Here is a 17,192-nt window from a genome sequence, read left to right on the forward strand (position 1 = left end):
GTGAGTGAGTATGTGAGTGAGTAAGTGAGTGAGTGAGTATGTGAGTGAGTGAGTGAGTATGTGAGTGAGTGAGTCAGTGAGTGAGTGAGTGAGTGAGTATGTGAGTGAGTGAGTGAGTGAGTGAGTGAGTGAGTATGTGAGTGAGTGAGTGAGTATGTGAGTGAGTGAGTGAGTGAGAGTGAGTGAGTATGTGAGTGAGTGAGTGAGTGAGTGAGTATGAGTGAGTGAGTATGTGAGTGAGTGAGTGAGTGAGTCAGTGAGTGAGTGAGTCAGTGAGTGAGTCAGTGAGTGAGTGAGTCAGTGAGTCAGTGAGTCAGTGAGTGAGTGAGTCAGTGAGTGAGCGAGTGAGTTAGTCAGTGAGTGAGTGAGTCAGTGAGTGAGTGAGTGAGTGAGTGAGTGAGTGAGTCAGTGAGTGAGCGAGTGAGTTAGTGAGTGAGTGAGTGAGTGAGTGAGTGAGTGAGTGAGTCAGTGAGTGAGTGAGTGAGTGAGTGAGTGAGTGAGTGAGTCAGTGAGTGAGTGAGTGAGTCAGTGAGTGAGTGAGTGAGTGAGTGAGTGAGTCAGTGAGTGAGTGAGTGAGTCAGTGAGTGAGTCAGTGAGTCAGTGAGTGAGTGAGTGAGTGAGTGAGTGAGTCAGTGAGTGAGTGAGTCAGTGAGTCAGTGAGTCAGTGAGTGAGTCAGTGAGTCAGTGAGTGAGTGAGTGAGTCAGTGAGTGAGCGAGTGAGTTAGTGAGTGAGTGAGTGAGTGAGTGAGTCAGTGAGTCAGTGAGTCAGTGAGTGAGTGAGTGAGTGAGTCAGTGAGTCAGTGATTGAGTGAGTCAGTGAGTCAGTGAGTGAGTGATTGAGTGAGTGAGTGAGTGAGTGAGTCAGTGAGAAAGTGTGTGTGTTTCAGCATCACCAAATCACAGGGTCCTACTGAAGGCAGGATATATAGGTGTGTGTGTGTGTGTATTTGTGTCAGTAACACACACTCTGTGCTGGTTTTCTCTCTGTCGCTGGAACAGTCGCTGGGATTTGACACAGGTATCATCAGTCATCAGTGTGATCATCATCATCATCAGTCCCTCCTCTTCTTCTTCCTCCTGTCGTCAACACATCACACATGTCTTTCTGCTCTTCCTTCACCACACACACACTGTGTGTCCGCCCAGTTTCCCTGTGCTGTTAATGTGCTTCATCGGCATGACGTCAATCCAATCAACCGGAGCGCTCTTACACACACTGAGACGATATTTGCATGTGAATGAACCCTCGACCAATGAAAGCTGCTCGATCTCATGTGCTCATTCCCCTTATTTAAACTCTCATGTTGTGTTCGGGTCATTTCCACCCGGAAGCCATTTTCTTTTTCCTGGTGTTATCGTATGGACTTTTCTCACCCAGGGTATAACAGCTTACAGAAGAGTAATAAAACTAAATCATTTTAATGATTCATAAATAATATAATACAAAACAAATTAGTTTCATAATAATATTTGTATATATTTGGGGATTTTATTCACCTAGTTAGACTCCAGGCCAAAAGTGACTCCCTAAATGGAGGGGTGTGTATATCTAAATATATATACACTTATATATCTAAATAATTGTAATTATTCATAAATAATATAATAAAAAAAATAATTAGTTTCATAGAAATATTTGTATATTTGGGATTTTTTCCCACCTAGTTAGACTGACCCACCTTTTAAAATCTCTCTGTGTGCTATATTATTACCAAATATTGGATTCAATCTTTTTATCATCTTGCTTTCTTTCTTTTATCACAGGTTTTGTATTTATTTTTGGAGCTGGTAGATCGTAGTCCTCATTGATCTGGTGAAGCTTTAGTGAACTATTATAACACTGGAATCAACGAGGCCTACGATCAACCAGCTCCAAAAATAAATACAAAACCTGTGCTAAAAGAAAGAAAGCAAGTTGATGAAAAGATTGAATCCAATATTTGGTGATAGTATAGCATAATCAGAGATTTATAAGCAATTTAAAAGGCGGGTCATTTTTGACCCGGAAACCCCAAATTAGGGCGTGCAAGAGTTACACAAAGCAAAGCATCAGCTTTATAACAGATGAACCTCCCTGTGAGCCCCGCCCCTCTTTAGGGAGGAGCCCCGCCTCCTCATTAGCATACCACATACATCAGAACACAGTGCTCATGCAGATCCCTCCCTCTCTGTGTGTGTGTGTGTGTAGTGTGTGTGACACTGGAGCCGCTGGAGGGAGCCGAGACGTACGTCAACGGCAAGCAGATCAGCGAGTGTGTGCTGCTCAAACAGGGTGAGTGTGTTTAGGAGGACTTATAGTTAGTAGAATGTCTAAAGTGGACTATCGAAATAAAGTAACCATAACTTTTCATTACTGCCTATTTTCTGTGTATAACAGTATCTAATAGCGTATTCGACAGGACTGATAGACAGATCGTAAACTAATGTACTCGGAGAATGCTAGCCCTGTTTGCTCAGTCTTTCTCAGCGCCGTCAAAATAAAAGTCACAACAACAAGCGTGTGTCACGCCACTTCAGAGTTCCCACTGGCGCTGCGAATGCAACCAGTTTTCCTAAGGGAACCATTAGTTCTCGGGGAAGTAGTTCCTAGAACTGCCTGGTGCGAAAGCCCCTTTAGTGTGTCCTCGTGATCACATGACCCTGAGCTCATCCTATGGTGTCGCAGGAAACCGCGTGGTGATGGGCAAGAACCACGTGTTCCGGTTCAACCACCCGGAGCAGGCGCGTGTGGAGCGCGAGCGCAGCCTGGACCAGCAGGGGGAGCCGGCGGACTGGAACTACGCCCAGCGGGAGCTCCTGGAGGAGCAGGGCATCGACATCAAGCTGGAGATGCAGAGGAGGTGCGTGCACACACTCATACACACTCACTGCAGCCTTCAGCGGAGCGGGGGAACTAGTCATGACCCGCGACTCTATCTTCTAGTGATTTTCATCGATTCACAAATTTCATAAATTGATTTTTGAAAGTGTTAAACCGTGTCCTAACCAGACGCGATGTGATAAGATTCCAGCGACAAATCATTCACACTCGCGACTGGGAGATGCGTAAAAATCAATCAAAACCCACAGCCAATTAGAGCAGCGTGTGGGCGGAGTCTCGCGGCGAGTGCACAGCCAATCAGAACAGCGTGTGGGCGGAGTCTCGCTGCGAGTGCACAGCCAATCAGAACAGCGTGTGGGCGGAGTCTCGCGGCGAGTGCACAGCCAATTAAAGCAGTGTGTGGGCGGACTCTCGCGGCGAGTGCACAGCCAATTAAAGCAGTGTGTGGGTGGAGTCTCGCAGCGAGCGCACAGCCAATTAAAGCAGTGTGTGGGTGGAGTCTCGCGGCGAGTGCACAGCCAATCAGAACAGCATGTGGGTGGAGTCTCGCGGCGAGTGCACAGCCAATTAAAGCAGTGTGTGGGTGGAGTCTCGCGGCGAGTGCACAGCCAATTAAAGCAGTGTGTGGGTGGAGTCTCGCGGTGAGCGCACAGCCAATTAAAGCAGTGTGTGGGTGGAGTCTCGCGGCGAGCGCACAGCCAATTAAAGCAGTGTGTGGGTGGAGTCTCGCGGCGAGCGCACAGCCAATCAGAACAGCGTGTGGGTGGAGTCTCGCGGCGAGTGCACAGCCAATTAAAGCAGTGTGTGGGCGGAGTCTCGCGGCGAGTGCACAGCCAATTAAAGCAGTGTGTGGGTGGAGTCTCGCGGCGAGCGCACAGCCAATAAGAACAGCGTGTGGGTGGAGTCTCGCGGCGAGCGCACAGCCAATCAGAACAGCGTGTGGGCGGAGTCTCACAGCACCAGAGAGTAATCTGACGGCACTCACTAAAAAAAACTATTTTTACATTTTATTTGAAATATCTATTTTCAAAAAACACATTTTACTCTAAAACTGCAAGAAAAACAAAGCTAATAAATCTAAACAAGTCGTGCTCCAGATGTGAGTCTGATATCTCAGTAAATGAGCGTTCAATGAGAGTGTTTGGCCGCAACTCACTTAATTTTTATTAATTCCCCAGAAAACAGAACATAATATCTTATGTAATTTTACTCATCTAGTAAATGCATCTTGATTTAATAATGTTTAGATATTTGGACTGGAAACAAGACAAAAACACTGAGTAAGAAGAGCAACAAGACGAACTTTAAAACAATATCACAGTAATGCTAAAGTCAAAGATTAATAAACACTGTAAGAAATGTATTACTCATTGTTAGTTATTGTTAGTTAATGCATGAACGAATGGGACCTTATTACATTTACAGTTATTCGTTTAGCATGTGCTTTTATCCAAAGCATATACGGATGAGGAAGTGTTGTTGGGCAGTGTCTACACATGAGGAAGTGTTGTTGGGCAGTGTCTACACATGAGGAAGTGTTTGAGAGGTTTGTGCTGACTGGTAATCTGGAGTCTCTGGGTCACAGACTGAAGTTCGCTCTGTTTTTAAAGACGACACTTGGCAGATTATTTCTGAAGTGGAAAAAGTTTTTAAAAAGTGAACTTAAAATGTTATAGAAAAATGCATAAAAATACTATTTTAAATTTGTATATGAAATATATATTTTCCAAAACACGTTTTACTCTGAAACTGTGAGAAAATCAAAGCCATAAATAAACAAGTTTTGTTCCAAATGTGAATCTGATCTCAGTAGATGATCTTTCAGTGAGTGTGTGTTCAGCCGCAGTACCACACGCGTCCACTAGAGGAAACTCTCAAACATTCATCTTGTGTGTGTGTGTGTGTGTGTTGACATTGTAAGTGAAACCTTTACCAAGTTTCATATCAATCTGATGAAGTAAAAACAAAAAAAAAGACAAAAATGACCGAACAGCGCCAGAGGGTCAATGTACAGTTAGTAAATAATAAAATAAAATATTTATTTGAATTGAAAGATTTGTACAGTTTTTACAAGAGGTTGTTATTGTACAGGTTTGAGAGGTTTGGTCAGGTTTAGCTCACACATTTGTCCCCAAAATATGAAGTGTGTAGACGTGTGCTGACTCTGTGTGTGTGTGTGTGTGTGTGTGTGTGTGTGTGTGTGTGTGTGTGTGTGTGTGTGTGTGTGTGTGTGTGTGTCTCAGGCTTCAAGATGTGGAGACTCAGTATCGGCGTGAGAAAGAGGAAGCAGATCTACTCCTGGAGCAACAGAGACTGGTGAGACACACACACACACACACACACACTCGATATAGAGCGGCTGAAATGAAAACTAGAATCCCAGGATGCACTTGGGCAAAAATCTAAACTGTAAATTATCTTCCTTTCCAACTTACGGTTAATCTCTGTAAAATGCACCAATAATCATAATATTTACTCGTGTAAAAGTTTAATTCTGTGTATGTAATAATGTATATATAATTCTGATACTGTGTATGCTCTAGCCCAGGGGTACTCAAGTTCAGATGCCAAGGGGGCCACATGTAAACCACATAAAATGTGAAGGGCCACAAATTACAACTTGCATCGTAAAACTTTATATATGACAATATTTTCAGTTTTTACTTATTTAGAAATGCAGTTTATTACCCATCTTGCTAGGTAGGTCTTGCTAGTCTTTGTCCTATTTAAAGTAATACTGAACATGAAATTAAAAAAAAAATCTGGAACAAAAAAAGTGTATTAACAATGTTCTTGCGCACACAAAAGTTGCCTGACAGCTTTACCGCTTGTTTCGCTATTTGTTGCGCTTAGCAAGTTATGGTACATTTCTGAGATAGCAAGTAGCTATAAAGTCCCATGAAACATTCCACACACATCACAATGACGATGATGAATGGTATTTCTTATTACTCGACCCACGGATTATCCAAAGCGTCCGCGGTATTAAACATAGGCTACATATAAGTCACACTGTCTAATATTCGCGCAACTTTTGAGCTAAAAAAAAAAAGTGCATTAATCTTTTGCATGACGCGGGCCATAAAATGAATAACATTATAACATTATAAATGTCTTTACTGTCACTTTTGATCAATTTAATGCATTCTTGATGAATAAAAGTATACTTTTTTTTTATTTTATATCCTACTGACCCCAAACGTGTGTGTGTGTGTGTGTGTGTGTGTGTGTGTGTGTGTGTGTGTGTGTGTGTGTGTGTGTGTGTGTGTGTGTGTGTGTGTGTGTGTGTGTGTGTGTGTGTTCAGTATGCTGATTCAGACAGTGGCGATGATTCTGATAAACGCTCATGTGAAGAGAGTTGGAGACTCATCTCCTCCCTGAGAGAGAAACTACCAGCTATCAAGGTATCACACACACACACACACACACACACACACACACACACACACACTCACTCACTCACTCACTCACTCACTCACTCACTCACTCACACACACACTCACACTCACACTCACTCACTCACACTCTCTCACTCACACTCTCTCACACACTCACTCACACACACACACACACACACACACACACACGTTCATCATGACGTGTCCGAGTCGAGTGACCGCTGTTGTGTCCAGGTCCAGTCCATCGTGAAGCGCTGTGGTCTGCCCAGCAGTGGCAAGCGCCGCGAGCCGCTCCGCGTGTACCAGATCCCCCAGCGCCGGCGCATCAGCAAGGACCCGGAGCGCGTGACGCTGGGCGACCTGAAGCTGCAGGCGGTGAAGGAGATCTGCTACGAGGTGGCGCTCGGAGACTTCCGGCACTCGCGCCGCGAGATGGAGGCGCTCGCCGTGGTGAAGATGAAGGAGCTGAGCCGCATGTACGGTACGCTGGGTAACGCTCGCCACTGCAGCCGCGTATTCCTGTGTGACCCGACCACAACACCAGTCACATGCGGCCATTTTTACATCGAGATTTATACATCACATGAAGCTGAATAAATAATCTCTCCAGTGATGTGTGGTGTGTTAGGATAGGACAATATTTGGTCGAGACACAACTATTGAAAATCTGGAATCTGAGGAGCAAAAAAATGTAAACATTGAGAAAATCTCCTTTAAAGTTGTGCATTTATGTTCACGATTGTGCTGCATTCACTCACACACATACATGTTTTATATATTTACGGTAGGACATTTACTAAATATCTTCATGGAACATGATCTTAATATCCTCATGATTTTTGGCATAAAAGAAAAGGATAATTTTGACCCGTACGCTGTATTGTTGCTATTGCCACAGATATACCCGTGCGGCTCCAGACTGGTGTTAGTGCTCCAGGGTCACACACACACACACACACACACACACACACACACAGATATACCCGTGCGGCTCCAGACTGGTGTTAGTGCTCCAGGGTCACACACACACACACGCACACACACAGACACACACACAGATATACCCGTGCGGCTCCAGACTGGTGTTAGTGGTCCACGGTCACACACACACACACACAGACACACACACAGATATACCCGTGCGGCTCCAGACTGGTGTTAGTGCTCCAGGGTCACACACACACACACGCACACACACAGACACACACACAGATATACCCGTGCGGCTCCAGACTGGTGTTAGTGGTCCACGGTCACACACACACACACACAGACACACACACAGATATACCCGTGCGGCTCCAGACTGGTGTTAGTGCTCCAGGGTCACACACACACACACACACACACACACACACACACAGATATACCCGTGCGGCTCCAGACTGGTGTTAGTGCTCCAGGGTCACACACACACACACACACACACACACACAGACACACACACAGATATACCCGTGCGGCTCCAGACTGGTGTTAGTGCTCCAGGGTCACACACACACACACACACACACACACACACACACACACACACACACACACACACACACACACAGACACACACACAGATATACCCGTGCGGCTCCAGACTGGTGTTAGTGCTCCAGGGTCACACACACACACACACACACACACACACACACACACACACACAGACACACAGATATACCCGTGCGGCTCCAGACTGGTGTTAGTGCTCCAGGGTCACATGTGTATTTTTCCTGTGAGAAGTGCATGATTATCATCACTCTCTGCTTTCCTGTGTGTTTCTGTGATGTTCATGTGTTTCTGCTGTAAGGGATTGTAGGGATGAGTCGCGATCTTCGAATAGTCGAACTGCGTGTGAAATTTGATCATAAAAAAGCTTTTTCGAATATCGTTATATTTTCGCGCAATTCCAATGTGTTCTACATAATTGACGTTATGTAGACGTTTTTTTGAACAAAAATATGGCATATGCCGAAGCACTTGGCTATGAATATTACATTGATTGAAACTAATTTGTTTAAAAAGTAGGCTATTGCCGGTAACTAGGCAGATTTGCATAAAATGAAATGTATCCTACTGCATTGTTTTATTTTTTAACTAACGAGCATCTGGTTTGGCGATGCAGAAACGGACTGTCATGCTTATGTTTTCTTATTCTTCCAATTAGCCTATCATAGGCTTACTATGTAAAAAAAAAAAAAAAAAAAAAAAAACGACGAGAATACTTGTTCAATTAATAAACAGTTTGTTTGATGACATATCGCTAAAGATGACATCGGCCTCCTCTCTGTCGTTGTGAGAATGTGCAGGGTTTCTGCTTCCGATTTTCGGACGATATTCGACTTTTGCTTCTCGGTTGCCGAATGGCATTTTTGGCAAAAATTCACATCCAAAGTTTGCATTACAGATTTGCGCAAAACTTTTGCGATTTTTTTTCTAAATGTCGATACAAAACTATTGTGAAATGACGGCGTTTCCATGAACCGATGTTGTGCCGCTGAACTTTATTTCCTCTCGCGATGTTATTACAGAAATCATGGCGACGGATGTGGGAAGGTTTATATATCACAGTCGCCGCACTGGCCATTATTATTAATGAAGGAGACGCGTGTGTGTGTGTGTGTGTGTGTGTGTGATCCAGCATTAATGGCGAGGACAGACTCTTACACTGAGAGTGTTTCTGTGAGGTTATGAATCCAGTATTGCTGTCATTATTTTGTCTTTTATGAGTTTAATAAAGAACTGAGTCTCGTCTTCTGTCCGAACACACACCGCGTCCTCTACGCCAGGCGACTGTACAGCGCAAAAACTGTTTCCACTGCAGATTTGAGAAATATTTATTTTTCGAATTGCCTGAAAACCTCGTCATGCGAGCGGAAGAACTTTGTGCGATAAAACAGAGTTTTTGCGAAATTGACGCGTTTCCATTGGACGCATTTTCAATTCGCAATTTCAGTGGTAATGTCGGTTGTTTCCAGTGCAAAAATAAAAAAAAATTCTTAAATCAAGACGCATTTACTAGATGAGTAAAATCCCATAAGAGCCAGGGTTCCCACGGGTCCTTGTACAAAGTTTGTGAATCTGAAAAAAAAAAAAAATCAAGGCCCTGGAAAGTTTTTGCAAATAAACACACACAGACACACACGGGTCCTAGAAAGTGCTCGAATTTATTCGCTTAGAAGTTTTTTGAAAAAAAATTCCATATTCCCGCCGGTCCGCTAATGTGTTATTCTCCAGCACTGCGTGGCCTACGCGCACTAGCTTGCTTGATTTACGCTAGTTACGCACATTTACCTCAACGCTTCACACACACACACACACACACACACACCGTGAAACTGCACTCATAGTCTGGTTACACAAGCCTGCGCTCGTCTCAATAACATCCATGCTAAAGTTAATATCAGATAAGTTTAGAACACAGATGTACAGAATATTCTTCAGTTTTATGCAAAACAGAAATAAGACAAATAGAATATTAGATCTCTGTCATATGGCCAAAGAAAAACAAAAACTTTTTTGCATAGTTCGACACATGAAAACTGTAGCGTTGTATGAAGATAACACGATGTGCTCTCACTTGAAATACACATATGTCGTTGAGTTTGAGGATATTGGAGCTGGAAAGTGCTTGAAATGTGAAGTTAACCGAGGCGTGGGGACCCTGAAGATATTATGTCCTGTTTTCTGGGGAAATAATCAAAATGAAGTGAGTTGATGCTTAAAAAAAGCAAAATTATCTGCCAATGGGGTCAGAAAAATAATCTTAATTCAAATTTAGTTTTAAGCAAAAACTCACTTAATTTGTATTTATTTCCCCAGAAAACAGGACTTAATATCTTGTGTCATCTCACTACTCTAGTAAATGCATCATAAGAAATGTTAGAGATCTGGACTGGAAACAAGACAAAAATACTGAGTAAGAAAAGCTGTTTTTGCAGTGTGTGTGATTGGTTATACGTGTGTGTGCGCGTCCTTGCTCTCGCGAGACGCTTCATCCACAGTAAGGCAGCGCTGCAGAAGCATGGCTCGGACGAGTGATGTTAATCTGCTCTCTGCAGGAGTGCAGCACACGTGCGGCCGGCGGGACGAGGAGGAGGAGCGCGAGGCCTGGAGGGACGTGGCTCAGGACGTGTGGGACACGGTGGGCATCGGGGACGGGCGCCAGGACACACACACACACGCCGACGGAGAGAGAGGCGTGTACGACCTGAAGGCTCACATCGACAAACTGACGGATATTTTACAAGAGGTCAAAGAGCAGAACAACACGAAGGACGAGGAGATCAAAGCCCTCAGAGACCGCATGATGAAGATGGAGAGCATCATACCAGCAGTGCAGGTGCACACACACACACTCACACACACACACACACACACACACACTCACACACACACACACACACACACACACTCACACACACACACTCTCTCTCTCACACACACACACACACACACACACACTCACACTCACACACACACACACTCACACACACACACACTCACGCACACACACACACACACACGCTCACACACAATCAGTCAGTGAAGCAAATCTTTTCAAATCGTTGATGCGCTACTTCTAAATGTGCATAAAAACAGGGTGATGGAAGCATAGCCACTGACACACACGTGCATTCACACACACAGTGTTCAGAAGTTGTGTATGTGTTTGTGTAGGACGATGACGAATCTCTCACTCACACACACGCACACACACAGTGTTCAGAAGTTGTGTATGTGTTTGTGTAGGACGATGACGAATCCGAGGATCTGAGCGCAGACGGTGATGAGGAAGATGGGCGTGGCCACCCAGAGCTCCTCCCCAAAGAGCAGCGCGTGTCACGGCTGATGGAGGAAGACCCCGCCTTCAGGAGGGGCCGAATGCGCTGGCTCAAACAGGAGCAGACACGCCTCCTCAACCTGCAGCAGCAGCAAATCACCAAGCGTCTGCGGCGCGGGGGCGGGGCCGGGGGCGGGGCCGTGGGTGGGGAGGGCGTGGTCCACCTCCCGGGAACGGGGCGCTTCATTCCCCCTCAGGACTGCAAGCTGAAGTTCCCCTTCAAGAGCAACCCTCACCACCGGCTCTCCTGGGGGCCCAACGTGTGCGGCGCGCCAGACGAGGAGCGAGGCCCCGCCCCCGGCGTGCCGTTACTTCCTCTTCCGTTCCAAATGCCGGTCATCATGCGCGCGCCCTCCCCCAGTCGCCCCTGGCAACCTCGTCACTACAGCAACGGTAACTACGGCAACGGCAATCACGATCCTCAGCAACAACAATGGCGCTACAGGCGCAATTCGCTAGATGGCTCCACCGTGCCTAGCAACCAGGGTTATTATACCAACGGGCACCACAACAACAACAACCGTGGTCGCTATCGGCAACAGTCGCCGGGCCCTGGCGTACGCGGGGAGGCGGGGTACGTCAATCACCAACGGCCCCAGACTCTACCGCACACGCTCACCGATCAACTGCACGGCAAACACCAAAAACCGCAGGGCTACGTCACCCCGCCGCGCATGAGGCGCCAGTACAGCGCCCCCGACCTGAAGAGCAAAGAAACGCCCGTCTGACGCTGAAATACTGGCCGTGTTGTTGTGATGGGTTAGGAAGGTAGTTAACAGTCTCATGTATTCAGACTATCAGTAGAAGAGTTTATTCTGGGCTAGAACCGCCCACTTCGGGACAGGAAGTGAGCGCCACTGGCTACGTTTACATGCAACCAAATAATCCGTCAGTGAGCGTATGGCGGCTCAATCGCACTGAAGTCTTCATGTGAACGCCTCAACCGACCCGCTTGAGCTCGGTCCCAATGAGACGTTCCTCTTCTAATCCCATCCAGAGAACATGTGAACACTTGATCGGATTGAAGACCGAAACGGAAAGGACTGCGCGTGTGCAATGACGTAGCAATAGCGTAATGATTTGAAGCTTGTGACATAAATGCGCACATCAACCCGATCACATGTTCTAGACACCCCGCTCAGATCCATCAACCGAGTCTATTCAGTCCGACGGAAACTACAGTTGTGCATGTAAACGTGGCCAGTGGCCGCTACGGAGCGGAGCGATGGCGATAGCGGTGCAGTATTCGTCAGCTGGTGTAGCTGCTAATATATCGCTATGGTTATCGCTCATCGTGTCATCTTGAGCTCTGTGCACACTGACTGTTGCTCATCCAATCAGATTAGAGCTTGTGGTTTTTGAAAGGCTCTCATGGTTTTAAGTGCAATATGCATGTGTGGGCGGTCCGAGACTAGCTAACACACACTCTGTTAACTCACACGTCACCACTCAGTGTGTGTGTGTGTGTGTGTGTGTGTGTGTGTGTGTGTGTGTGTGTGTGTGTGTGTGTGTGTGTGTGTGTGTGTGTGTGTGTGTGTGTAGTTTTGGGAGTTTGTGTGTTCAGCCTCAATGTGCCTTAAAAACCTCAGAGATCACTAACAGAAACGCCTTGAGAGAGTGTGTGGTTCTTGTTAATGGTTTATCCGACTGATCACACCAGAGCAACTCACACTAAGAGAGCAACACACTAAGATCGTGTTCAGATGCTGATCAACACCAGCTTGAATCTTCTTAACTCGCTCTACAGTTTTTCATGTATTTTTAAAAAAAGTTTTTCAATTACATTTCTTTAAAGCCAAACTTAGCATCTTTAGTGGACTAAACTGAGCCAGGTTATAACAGTCGCAGGACCGCATCACATGGCACTCGTCACCAGCAGCTTCAGACCCTCATGTACAGCTCAGATCAACCAGACATGACTGAGAAACACAGACTTCTGGGACGGTTCAGTGCTCAACAAACGGCTCAGACTCGTGGGAGGAGATGAGATGAGCAGCAGTGAGGAAACAAGAGTGTGTAGGGCTGGGATGTGTTTACACTCATGACTGACAGCTGTCAATCACTGATGATGATGATGAAATTGACGTTTAGAGTTCAAAGGTCAATGAAATGGACACTTGGAGTGAAATGCAAGTCGTGTGAGTTTTAGAGGATTTTAAAAGTTGCGAGTGAACACGCTGATGACGGATGTTTTAAACTCCCTGGTCGAAGAGATATTGTGTCTCAACGGGACCTTCCTGGTTAAATAATAATGATAAACTCAATCAGATGGCAGAAATAAAAAATATAAATATTTGGAATATGATTCCTGTGCCTTTGGGCCACAGACAGTAGTTTGATCCAGTTTGACGTTATTTTGAGTGGCAGATTTGAAACGGTCCCACTTGTGTGAGGCTACAGTGGAGATTCCCAATAGAGATTCCCAATGGAGATTCCCAATAGAGATTCCCACTGGAGATTCCCAATAGAGATTCCCAATAGAGATTCCCACTGGAGATTCCCAATAGAGATTCCCACTGGAGATTCCCAATAAATATTCCCAATAGAGATTCCCAATAAAGATTCTCAATAGAGATTCCCACTGGAGATTCCCAATAGAGATTCCCAATAGAGATTCCCACTGGAGATTCCCAATAGAGATTCCCAATAGAGATTCCCAATGGAGATTCCCAATAAAGATTCCCACTGGAGATTCCCAATAGAGATTCCCAATAGAGATTCCCAATAAAGATTCCCAATAGAGATTTCCACTGGAGATTCCCAATAGAGTTTCCCAATGGAGATTCCCAATAGAGATTCCCAATAGAGATTCCCACTGGAGATTCCCAATAAAGATTCCCACTGGAGATTCCCAATAGAGATTCCCAATAGAGATTCCCAATAGAGATTCCCACTGGAGATTCCCAATAGAGATTCCCAATAGATATTCCCAATAGAGATTCCCAATAGAGATTCCCAATAAAGATTCCCAATAGAGATTCCCACTGGAGATTCCCAATAAAGATTCCCACTGGAGATTCCCAATAGAGATTCCCAATAGAGATTCCCAATAAAGATTCCCAATAGAGATTCCCAATGGAGATTCCCAATAGAGATTCCCAATAAAGATTCCCAATAGAGATTCTCACTGGAGATTCCCAATAAAGATTCCCACTGGAGATTCCCAATAGAGATTCCCAATAGAGATTCCCAATGGAGATTCCCACTGGAGATTCCCAATAGAGATTCCCAATAGAGATTCCCAATAAAGATTCCCAATAGAGATTCCCAATGGAGATTCCCAATAGAGATTCCCAATAAAGATTCCCAATAGAGATTCTCACTGGAGATTCCCAATAAAGATTCCCACTGGAGATTCCCAATAGAGATTCCCAATAGAGATTCCCAATGGAGATTCCCAATAGAGATTCCCAATGGAGAGTCCCAATAGAGATTCCCAATAAAGATTCCCAATAGAGATTCCCACTGGAGATTCCCAATAGAGATTCCCAATGGAGATTCCCAATAGAGATTCCCAATAAAGATTCCCACTGGAGATTCCCAATAGAGATTTCCACTGGAGATTCCCAATAGAGATTTCCACTGGAGATTCCCAATAGAGTTTCCCAATGGAGATTCCCAATAGAGATTCCCAATAGAGATTCCCACTGGAGATTCCCAATAAAGATTCCCACTGGAGATTCCCAATAGAGATTCCCAATAGAGATTCCCACTGGAGATTCCCAATAGAGATTCCCAATAGAGATTCCCAATAAAGATTCCCAATAGAGATTCCCACTGGAGATTCCCAATAGAGATTCCCACTGGAGATTCCCAATAAAGATTCCCACTGGAGATTCCCAATAGAGATTCCCAATAGAGATTCCCAATAAAGATTCCCAATAGAGATTCCCAATGGAGATTCCCAATAGAGATTCCCAATAAAGATTCCCAATAGAGATTCCCACTGGAGATTCCCAATAAAGATTCCCACTGGAGATTCCCAATAGAGATTCCCAATAGAGATTCCCAATGGAGATTCCCACTGGAGATTCCCAATAGAGATTCCCAATGGAGAGTCCCAATAGAGATTCCCAATAAAGATTCCCAATAGAGATTCCCAATAGAGATTCCCAATGGAGATTCCCAATAGAGATTCCCAATAAAGATTCCCACTGGAGATTCCCAATAGAGATTCCCAATGGAGATTCCCAATAGAGATTCCCACTGGAGATTCCCAATAGAGATTCCCAACCAATGGAGATTCCCAATAGAGATTCCCAATAAAGATTCCCAATAGAGATTCCCACTAGAGATTCCCAATAGAGATTCCCAATGGAGATTCCCAATAGAGATTCCCACTGGAGATTCCCACTGGAGATTCCCAATAGAGATTCCCAATGGAGATTCCCACTGGAGATTCCCAATAGAGATTCCCAATGGAGAGTCCCAATAGAGATTCCCAATAAAGATTCCCAATAGAGATTCCCACTGGAGATTCCCAATAGAGATTCCCACTGGAGATTCCCACTGGAGATTCCCAATAGAGATTCCCAATGGAGAGTCCCAATAGAGATTCCCACTGGAGATTCCCACTGGAGATTCCCAATAGAGATTCCCAATGGAGATTCCCACTGGAGATTCCCAATAGAGATTCCCACTGGAGATTCCCACTGGAGATTCCCAATAGAGATTCCCACTGGAGATTCCCAATAGAGATTCCCAATGGAGATTCCCACTGGAGATTCCCAATAGAGATTCCCAATGGAGAGTCCCAATAGAGATTCCCAATAAAGATTCCCAATAGAGATTCCCACTGGAGATTCCCAATAGAGATTCCCAATGGAGATTCCCAACCAATGGAGATTCCCAATAGAGATTCCCACTGGAGATTCCCACTAGAGATTCCCAATAGAGATTCCCAACCAATGGAGATTCCCAATAGAGATTCCCAATAAAGATTCCCAATAGAGATTCCCACTAGAGATTCCCAATAGAGATTCCCACTGGAGATTCCCAATAGAGATTCCCACTGGAGATTCCCAATAGAGATTCCCAATAGAGATTCCCACTGGAGATTCCCAATAGAGATTTCCAATAGAGTTTCCCAATGGAGATTCCCAATAGAGATTCCCACTGGAGATTCCCAATAGAGATTTCCAATAGAGATTTCCAATAGAGATTCCCACTTTAGATTCCCACTTTAGATTCCCACTGTATCCCATCAGAGCAAACCAGCCACGCGGCCACTATTCTTGTGTTCAGTGATGTCACAGTGTCGCAGTGGGCGGGGTTATGCGAGATCACATGACATCACTCACTGGAGCATGTCTGACCGTGAGCTTTAGCACTTCAGGACAATCTTCTGACTGTGTTGTGTGTGTCGTGATGATGATGATGATGATGATGATGATGAAGATGATGATGATGATGATGATGATGATGATGATGATGATGTCTCTTATTTACACTCGCTGACGGTTTACTGCCATAATATGATGCTTGTTTAGTTTCATCATGCCTTCTTTGGTTTGATTATGATTTAATCGGTTAATGTGTGTGTGTATGCAAATGAGGAAATCCGCTGAGTTCATTAGCAAAAAAAAAACACACATGCATTCTTCACTTGTGTGCGTGTGTGTGTGTGTGTGTTTCGTTCTGCTGTTCTTGATGAACGTGTCTCGTTGGACACAGCTGCCGCTTCTGTTTCTGGATGTTCAGTTATTCTTTTTTTTTTTTTAGTTTTAAAAATGTCTGTTTAAAAACTGCAAAATATCATTAAAGGAAAATGTATAAAAACAACAGTGCTTCTGGTGTTTCTGCTGTCTGTGTCTCTTCCACACGCAGTGAAAGGCGTCGGATAGAGACGAACACGACACGAAGCGGTCGAGTCATCGCCCGCGCACTCGCTGTCCCGTGACCTGTGTGTGTGTGTGTGTGTGTGTGAGTGTGAGTGTGTGTGTGTGTGTGTGTGTGTGTGTGTGAGTGTGCATGTGATAATCTTGTGCTCATGTTTGATCATCTGAAGACTCTGTGAGAGAACCTCTGATCGACTACACAGCAACACTCAGTTGCAGAGGCACAGTCCAGTATACAGGAGATGCAGTGACTCCACCTTGATTGATTAAAACTGTATTTAACGCTGTCAGAGAGCTTTATTAAT

General features: G+C 44.9%; 1 protein-coding gene across 3 annotated transcripts in view; it reads left to right on the plus strand.

Moving 5' to 3' along the window:
* LOC306986331 (kinesin-like protein KIF1C) overlaps positions 1–11,778 on the plus strand; it is a gene marked incomplete at its 3' end in the record, with an annotated part of 32,890 nt that extends 21,112 nt beyond the window's left edge. For 2 of the 3 annotated variants that reach the window (XM_079589461.1, XM_079589462.1), the window contains exons 19-25: positions 2,189–2,272; positions 2,666–2,840; positions 5,065–5,137; positions 6,127–6,225; positions 6,454–6,709; positions 10,269–10,549; positions 10,960–11,778. In XM_079589461.1, the coding sequence (XP_079445587.1) occupies positions 2,189–2,272; positions 2,666–2,840; positions 5,065–5,137; positions 6,127–6,225; positions 6,454–6,709; positions 10,269–10,549; positions 10,960–11,778 (1,787 nt within the window). The remainder of the gene's footprint in view (positions 1–2,188; positions 2,273–2,665; positions 2,841–5,064; positions 5,138–6,126; positions 6,226–6,453; positions 6,710–10,268; positions 10,550–10,959) is intronic. The other variant, XM_079589463.1, reaches the window with a different exon arrangement.
* Positions 11,779–17,192: the final 5,414 nt, after the last annotated feature.

Source organism: Phoxinus phoxinus (genome assembly GCF_949152265.1).
Source record: "Phoxinus phoxinus genome assembly, chromosome: 18".
Lineage (NCBI taxonomy): Eukaryota > Metazoa > Chordata > Actinopteri > Cypriniformes > Leuciscidae > Phoxinus > Phoxinus phoxinus.